General features: G+C 37.3%; 1 protein-coding gene across 1 annotated transcript in view; it reads right to left on the bottom strand.

The window, feature by feature from the left end:
- LOC311225841 (calcium-activated chloride channel regulator 3A-1-like) overlaps positions 1 to 4,951 on the bottom strand; it is a gene marked incomplete at both ends in the record, with an annotated part of 17,669 nt that extends 12,718 nt beyond the window's left edge. The window contains one exon of the mRNA XM_084311234.1: positions 4,793 to 4,951. Within this exon, the coding sequence (XP_084167360.1) occupies positions 4,793 to 4,951 (159 nt within the window). The remainder of the gene's footprint in view (positions 1 to 4,792) is intronic.
- Positions 4,952 to 9,894: the final 4,943 nt, after the last annotated feature.

Genomic DNA, 9,894 nt, shown 5'->3' with positions numbered 1-9,894 from the left:
ACTAACTGCTTACAATGAAAAACTAGCACAAGAATGAAATAACTTTCAAAACCATATTAGCAGTAAAGAAAATAACATGTGTGTCAACTATGTTTTTTCCCCTATTCATTACATAATTTTGTTATTTTTCAGAGCTATCCATAGATACAAAAATACATTAAAATATCTGGGGTAACACTTTATAATAACACTCAGTTATAATACCTTTATAAGGTATTTGTAGATAATGAACTAATCATGAACAAATCATTTATATACATTCGTAAATTATTATTAAATCATTTATAACTATATTTGTATAACATTTACAAATTAGTTCTACATTATTTATAACTCATTATCAACATTGTTTGTACTTGATTTGTTCATCATTAAATACTGTTGTGTGTAGTAACACATTTGTAGATGCTTTGAAAAATGGATATGAAAAAACGACTATACTGTACCTCCATTTATTTGTTCATGTTCAACAAATGATTTGTTCAGATATTCATAAAACATCTATACATCATTTGCAGATGCTGTTGTGTGCCCTAATCTGAAGTGAAGCCTATTCATCATTAACAAATGTCTAATACAGTTAATTATTTGTTTACTTTTTAATCACCTGTTACAAATGTTGTAGACAGCTTTCGGATACACCCTTCTTTGGGACATCAAACGTGACAGAATTAGGACTATAGATAAATGCAATTTTATTAAATAAAATCCATGTGCATAACAGGTATTGCCAGAGTATGTAGAGGAAGTATCACGCGAGTGAGACTTGACTTCAAGTGTGTTGCCGTCTGTTGAATGGAAGCACGATACATTAGCGGAGCCAAGTTATTCGTGCTGCCCCACGCTTTTAAGGTATGAGCTGGTTAAACACCTTTTTTGTTGGTAAATCTATGTATCGTGCTTCCATTCAACAGACAGCAACACACATGAAGTCAAGTCTCACTCGCGTGATACTTCCTCTACACATACTCTGGCAATACCTGGCCAGGGTACTCCTGGGTCCTAGTGCCCCCTGTTACACTATATGTTATGCACATGTATTTTATATATATGTTAATAAAATTGCATTTATCTATAGTCCTAATTCTGTCACTGTTTGATGTCACAAAGAAGGGTGTATCCGAAAGCTATCTACAACATTTGTAACAGGTGATGAAAAAGTAAACAAATAATTAACTGTATTAGACATTTGTTAATGATGAATAGGCTTCACGTCAGATGAGGGCACACATTAGCATCTGCAAATGATTTATAGATGTTTTATGAATGTCTTAACAAATCATTTGTTAAACATGAAAAGTCAAGTCTGGTAATTGCTTTGTGTGTATTCATAAAAGTCCACAAATAAACAAACTATTAGACATTTGTTAATGATGAATAGGCTTCACTTTAGATTAGGGCACACAATAGCATCTGCAAATGATTTATAGATGTTTTAAAATTTTCCGTTTTCTATTTATTTATTTTACACAGAAAATATATATCAGAATGTGATATATATCAGAATATCACAGTACTATATTGTGTTTACAATCATTTGAAAGTCACGCACGAACACTGCAGACACAACACAGTATAGTCGAGATGAGGAGGGGTCACCGTCCGTCATAGGCTACATTATCAGGAAATTAATCAATCATGCAAAAAAAAGATAGAGAGACTCACTTACACTCACCCGTTATTTATTTCATAATATAACGTTTTCCGAATGGATGTTTGGATTAAACCAAGTGTATGCAGTGATGCTGAACTTTTCCAGCAGAACACAAGTTACTTAACGTTACAGGTATGTTATGCACGTTAAGCTATGCACGTTTAGCTTGCTAACGTTAAGATTGCAGGAGCCGTCGGCCAACAAAGATGTTGTTTCAACAAATGGATTCACGCACGCACGCACGCACGCACGCACACACGCACGCATGCACGCACGCACACACACACACACACACACACACACACACACACACACACACACACACAAACACACACACACAAACACACACGTACTGTGTAGCCTATGCTTATAATATTCTAATGACTTGTTTTATTAGGAGATTGCAGATACTGTATGCGCTGCATACAGTACACATATTAAGTCACGCTAAAGGCTCCCACAGAGTCAGATAATTTGCTAATTGACACAAATACAACTGGATCACACACAGACGTAACCTCAAACTCTAGGCTATATTTAGAATGATCCCCTAACTTTAAACATTGCAATTGTAATCAATTGACTTGAAACATCTCAGTTTTAAGGTTGTGATTGTTGTTTTAAATTAAGCTTAAATTAAATTAAGTCAACCTTTCACATACATATGATGGTAAGGGATCATGTTTAGACATTTTGGCAGAGGGCGTTTAAAGAAAGTGATGAATAAAGATGATGATGATGATGATGTTTCATTCTAAATGTTTATTTTTTAGGTACTATTACAATACAATTATGTCAGGTTAGGACCTTTTCCTGGTTAGAGCCAGGTTAAGGTTAGACATTGAAAAGCTGTGGTTATGGCTCGGGTTACGGTTAGGTTACAGTAATGGCAATACATGCAGCTGGTTGAACAGTTTGACATTTTCAATTTCAATATCCATATTGTTTTAATTAACGTTGAAATGTTGAAAGATTAATGCAATTCTGTCTGACATATAAAAACCTCAAATTAGGAAATTGAAACATGATCCCTTGGTTTTATTATGTTGTAGTGAAATAGAAGCCAATAAAAATCATTACCTTGTGGCCTCAAGTTTGCCCTTGTGGAGATAAAATGGTTGCCTCTCATTATATTCATCATAAACTCCCCATCTAAGATGAGCCCATTCATGGACAAAGACCTTTTCTGAAAATGAATTGAGAATAAATTCAACAAGAGTTGTGTTGTGATAAAAAAAAAAAGGAGAAACATTTAATGACTTAATAAAACGTTACGCCTTACCTCTAAGTCCATATTGGTCAACTAATTTATCGTCTAACATGAATGTTGGAGTGAAGTGAATGTATTGTCCAGGTTCTCCACACTGTTGATACTGGAGGGTGTAAGGGTTGTCCCCATAAGCACGGTTGGGCTGGTTAATGACGATGTTCGCCTTGAATGGCAGGAGACAATGTGGAAATGTTTCAAAAAACACCTTCACGTACAATATAAATTCTTGTACCTTTGCCCAGCACATAAAGTAACGGCATTTGATACTGTCAATCATAATATCTTGCGGTCCAAATTAACTCAATTTAATATATCTTTTCAAGCTAAATCAAGATTTAATTCTCAATTATCAATGACATTGCCTTTCTAGTTGAAATATAGGTTTGAAATTAAATTAAATGACATCTCTTTGAGTTTTGCAGGAGTTGGGCTACAAATTATGCTGTTTTATTTGTAGCGGTAAAAACACCTACTATTGCTGCAGCCAAACTATAACAGACTGCTTGGGCAAGGTGGCACACTGGCCGGACGCTTCCAACCTAAAACTAAAAGTATTGCCTCATACAGCACAAGTACAGTACAATGAAAATAAGTTTGGCATCCAACCAGAGTGTACATATAGCAGTAAAGTGTAACAGCAATACAATGTACAGGTGATTAAACTGGGTATGAAATATATATATATTAGTACTACTGAGTTCAGTGCTAATCAGATGTATGTACAGAGTTGTAGAGTATAATATGTACAGTGAGTGATATAGGTGTTAAGACAGGTAGAGTAAGTAATACTGGCCAGCAGCATAACTAGTAAGATTAGAATATGTACAGATATAGATATAGTATCTACAGATATGTAAAAGGCCTATGTGCAGGTAAATACAGACAGGTGTGGATAGATATATATGCGGTGAGAATAAATAAATATATATATATGGTATATACAGCATTTGTACATGCTATCATACAGAGCTATGGATTATATGCAGGTGTATAAGTATAAGTATATATACATGTGTACAGTACACCAGACACTGCTTCCGTAACTATGAATGTTTGAACAAGATGAGACTAAACTAAACGACACTAAACTAAACTAAACTAAACCAAACAAGACTAAACTAAACTAAACTAAACTACTGTGAATACATTAGAAGTCTTTATGACCCATGCTCTGAATGCCTCTTACTGCCAAATAAAAGTACATAAAATTAATTGTGTGAATATGATTCAATTTCATTGAACAGATGAATATAAATATATATTATATAGATGTAATATATAAATATATAAGAGATATGTCCTAAATCAACCTGAGCGAGAGACTGGTTTGTGGATTAACCCCAGTCTTAGTATCAAAGTGCACTTTCAACAGGAAGGAAAAGTCCTTAGTGTTAGTCTTAGTGAAACCAGTTCAAAGTCAAAGTGTCTTATTTTGTTCCCCAACTGGGACATCACTTTTACTTCCTAGAGAATCTCATTACCTTGTCATACATTTCAGTCCTTGCTCTGGAGTAACTTCCGTTTTTCCAGTTTGGAGGCACTAATATTGTGACCTCTTTCAGATAGAATGTCTTCATCGTAGCCGTATGTAGAAATTTGGAACCTTCAGTCAACATTTCCTAAATGGAATAAATTACAAATGAAGAGGTCAAATTCAATTAAACTTGTTCCCTGTTGTCCAGGTTCATTATTATTATTTATTTCTTTTAGTCCACATACATTTTTCTGAAACAATATTCTTAAAAAAAGAAAGATATCCACATTGATTGATATAGTGTCCTATAAGACTGTTTGATCTCAGAATTTACAATCAAACACCTGGTGAAGTTTTCCAATGTATATACACAACTGCAGATTATATACTCTACCTTGATCTTTTCAATGAGCAGTGGGTTTTCAGCCACTGTCGGGTTAATGGCAACCAGAACTTGTGTGTATCCATTGTCATTCAGTTTGATCCCACAGCTGGACCCAGACAGGGAAGCCAACAGCACCAACAGCAGAACAGCCACTGGGGTAGAAGCCATGTCTGAGGATAAGTGATAGTCAGTACTGCTTCTCCACAGTATATATGGGGATATATAAGTACCCTTTGACCTGCAAATACAACCTACATGATAAACAATTCACTGGAATAGGATTCACAGGATAATGAAAGACCCTCACCACCCCAATAACAGCCTGTTTCAGCTGCTGAGGTCAGGCAGACGCCTGCGAACCCCAGCTACTAGGACAGAGCGGCTTAGGCTCAGCTTCTTCCCCCAGGCCATCAGAGCCATGAACAATGAACATTGAGTGCTCAGAACATTGAACTGTCCACACACAAGCACACATGAACACACACACGACACGCACACTGTGCACGCTCACACACGAGCAGCCACTTAACACTTTAACATGAGCGGGCACACACTCATGTCGCACACACGCACACTTATGGCCAAAGGAAAGGACACTTTAAATTAGAATAACAGGAACAGTGTATTGCACTACCAAAGCTAACTAGCATGTCACACATGCTCTGTAAATAACTATGTACAGATACCGAGATGTCACTCCATGTTACCTGCTACCTGTTACTGCACAATGTTGTTTCTTCTTTTGATTCTATTATATGTACCACTGTATTGCACATCGTTGCGGGCAAGACCACCCGCATTTCATTGTATACCTGTATGCCGTGACAATTAAAACTCTTGACTTGACTCTTGACTTGACTTGACTTGACTGGAACTGAAATCAAATCCTGACCTGCCCAAGTAACCAGCATGGCGTCACCTACCCTCTGGAACTCTCTCCCCCCTGAAATCCGCAACGCCCCAACCCTGGACAATTTAAAAACTGCTCTCAAAACACACCTTTTCACCAGTGGCGTCGTTAGCCCTGGGCTTCCGGGGCTTTAGCCCCGGATGTTTTTCTCCTAGCCCCGGACCTTAAAAAACATTTTTTTTTTTTTACTTTACTTTTTTTTTTTTTTTTTTTTTTTTTCAGCATCCCCATTGTCTGTGCTGAATGTTTGTTAGTGTTTGGTATTTTTTGTTGGTTTTTAGTACTTTTAATCCATTTTTAGTAAGTAGTTTTCATTTGATCCTATCATTCTTTCATTCACCGATTTGTGGACTTGAAGATGTGCACTTTAACACAGCAGCACCTGGAGCCATCCATACCCATGTCCAGTGTCCACTGACAAAGACATGCTCATGATACTGTGATAAACTATAATAAGCTTTAATCGAACCCTGGTTCATTTCCTCGGATAGTCCGGTTGGTTTGGGGTGGTGTGAAAGCTCATTCACTCTTGCAAGTGAACCCTGCTACAGTTCATTTGAGATGTGAATGCAAAGCGGACCAAAGGCAGGAAAAGACCCAAAAATCGAATATTTCTTTTATGAGAAGACTGAAACATAATTATAATGAAACACACAATAGTTTTTTTTTCGATTGCTTAAGCATGATTTTGAAAACAGGGCCCGATGTTTCAAAACACACAATTAGCACAACCACACACACAATTATCAGAACACCTCAGATCCTTTGCTAAATTAAACACTTGTCAAAACCATACACTAATTTATAAAAACTACATTTTGTTACCATATGAAACACACGTTTCATATGACTCAATTCTGTTTGAACCAGTTACACACACTGCTGTGCTTAACCTAAAACACATTTAGCTATTCTACTTCTCAGTGATTAGAGTACTGTAAGTGAAGTATGCAGAGAATGTGCAAATATACAATAAATTCACCAAACACTACACAAGACCAATGCTGTAGTGTAGACTGATGAAAATATAATTTATTTATCTACATATACCCAAATCAATGATGCAGACTGCTAAAAAAAACATTTTCTCTCCATATACCCAAATCAATGATGCAGACTGATGAAAATATAAATGTTCTCTCCATATAACCAAATCAGTCAACATTTCAACATGGAGAATCACAACAAAACATGTCCCAGTTTTCATGCTACTATGTGCATAACACTGTAAGCTCAGCAAATATCAGACAAACATAAAATACTGTATCCAGTACAGGTTAAAATTACAGTAAAACAAAAACAATTTTGAAAAAATGTAAATAGAGTACAGAAAATACTAGACATTATCTCTTTGCCTATGGATCTGGCAAGATCATTTTTTGTTGTGATTCTCCATGTTGACATGTTGACGGATTTGGGAAAATGGGAGAAAATGTATATTTTCATCAGTCTGCATCATTGGTTGTCTTGTGTAGTGTTTGGTGAATGTATTGTATATTTTCACGTTCTCTGTGTACAGTACTTCACTCTCTTTCCATTTTGGTTGAAGACAGGTGAACTCACCTGCTGCATTTTTATAGTGCTTAAACCTGATTGGTGTATCTACAATTAAGCAATGGTGTGTTTGTGCATCTGATGGCTGTGTTTAACCAATTGGCTCATATGTGTGGTAATTTGACATTCTGTGTCTAATGTAATGGAAGTGTGTTTAGTGTTTTGCAAATCACTGTGTGTATTGTTTTGCAAAAAGTGTGAGGCTGACATTGTGCTTATAGGGGTGCAAATCTGGGCCTACGTTTTGCTCCTTGAGTGTAAGGTTTTGATAATTGTGTAATACTTTTGATTTGAGTGTTTATGCAATTGAAGAAAACTGTAAAGACTAGAGATGAACTGTTTATTTCTTTTGTACATAGGCTGTGCATAATGTTTGTTTGTTTGTTTGTTTATTTGCTTATGTGTATGATTCTTAACTGTTTTTATTTTGTTATTGGTGTATATGTGTGTATGTATGTACAGTATATGTATATATATTATATATATATGTATATATATGTGTATATATGTATATTTGTACTCCTGTTGGGGCCTCTTGGACCAGATCAATGTTTTATCTGGCAAAATAAAGGTTAAATAAATAAATAAGAAACTGATGATTTGGTCCTGTTAACTTTGAATTTTCTATGGGAACTGCCCAGATCCCTCTCATGGACATGGACCTCACTTTGAGAACCTCTAATGATTCGAGTTCTTCAGTATTCATCTCTAATTACTCTAAAATTGCGTATTTCTGTGTTAAAAAAAAAAAAAAAAAAAAAGGGGGGGGGGGGGGGGCTGAAGCCCCCAATGTTTTCTAACCCTAAAAACGCCCCTGCTTTTCACCAAGGCTTTTCAAGTCAAGTCAAGTCAGCTTTATTTATATAGCACATTTACAATGACTAAAAGCCAACCAAAGTGCTTTACAGGTAGGACACAATGAGTAACAGCAGCAAACGTAATGTACAGGTGGCAGGCTAACTCTGGTCAACTCTGGGGGGGGGGGGGTTAAATTTCACAAGTGAAGGAAGCAACCAGCCATACGCCTTGAATCAGCTGACTGACGTCAGGGCCATGAAGCTCTCTAGAATAACATGATTCTTATGCAATCTGATGCCAGTGAACAGTGGGGAGAGGAAAAATACAAGTGTGGAAACATGAATCTGAATCCACCATAGATCCATTAAATGGACTACATTAATTTCCCCAATGGCGGAGGCAACCATACGAGGTGCCTACCTGCTCAACGGGAGCAGTTAGGGGGTTAAGTGTCTTGCTCAAGGACACTTTGACAAGCTGCCAGGGAGGAACCGGAATCGAACCTTCTGTTTACCAGATGACCACTCTACCTCATGAGTCACTTCCACCCACAGTATAAACTTGAATTGCTGTTTACTGACATCATAATATATCTGAATAACTTTTTATTAGCATTTATTTGACACATCCCTTGTGATGGAGATATACTGTAGGAATTGCCAGGGAAATGAATAGTCTATTTGCATGATTTACGATTCCAAATACAATTGATTGCCATACATTTACATTTACATTTTAGTCATTTACCTGACGCTTTTATCCAAAGAGACTTACAAACTGTGAACAACGAGTCAGCAGGAGGGGTGCATCTCTGTTCAACAAGTCAGCAGGAGGGGTGCACCTCTGTTCCACAAGTCAGCAGGAGGGGTGCACCTCTGTTCAACAAGTCAGCAGGAGGGGTGCACCTCTGAACAACAAGTCAGCAAGAGGGGTACACCTCTGTTCAACGAATCAGCAAGAGTGGCACACCTCTTTAAGCTAAGAGTCCTTTAAGCAGGGACGCGGGAAGGGGGGGTGCGGGGGGTGCTGCAGCACCCCCTCTCAATTATTGCAAAAAAAAAATATATATATATATATATATTTTTTTTTATGGTAGTATTTATATATTTGTATATACTGTAACTGTATAACTGTAACACTGTATATTATAAGTTTATCCTGCTCAAAGCACGTCACCATTTTAATATTGTGTGTATTGAGCCGTACTGTATTGTAGCCATTCTCCAATCTGTTAAATAAAGTTTTCATTCATTCATTACACTACTGTATGTACACAATCATACGCGTAAAACCGAGTAGATTTTCGAGTGATGACAGACTGTCACAGACTGATTGAATGACAGGTGAACAACTAATTGTATTCACCTCCTGTCTCCCGCCCTTCCCACGCGCCACGAACCACTGAGCTACTGTGATACAGTGCTTGCGCAGTCAGTCGATTTGAGCTAGTAGTCAGACTTTGCTAGCACAGAATGTCTCACTCGCAGAAAAGAAAAATATCAGATTTATTTTCGAAACGTCCCGCCGGTCCCAGTGACAGTCCCACTAAATCTGATAAACGTCAGAGAGAGACAGAGACGACAGGTTCAGCCTCAGCATCAGGTATTGAAGAGTTAACTGAGTCTGTTCCCCTATACCCCCCCTCGCCCTCGGGCGCCAGGGGCTTCCACTGAGGGGTGATGCAAATAGGGATGGGGTGTTATGGCAGCTCATGATGGAAAGAGTGCGCACCAAGTCTGATCCCGAGTTGAAGAATTGGCTCCAAAAGAGAGACAACTGGATGTCCAACAACATCCAAAACGAAATCTTACAGCTGCTTGCCCATGATATTCAGCGACAAATTAGAGGC

This window comes from Notolepis coatsorum (assembly GCF_963971535.1).
Source record: "Notolepis coatsorum genome assembly, chromosome: 3".
Taxonomy (NCBI): domain Eukaryota; kingdom Metazoa; phylum Chordata; class Actinopteri; order Aulopiformes; family Paralepididae; genus Notolepis; species Notolepis coatsorum.
Note: the sequence above shows the minus strand (reverse complement) of the source record. Positions and strands in the feature narration are given on the sequence as shown.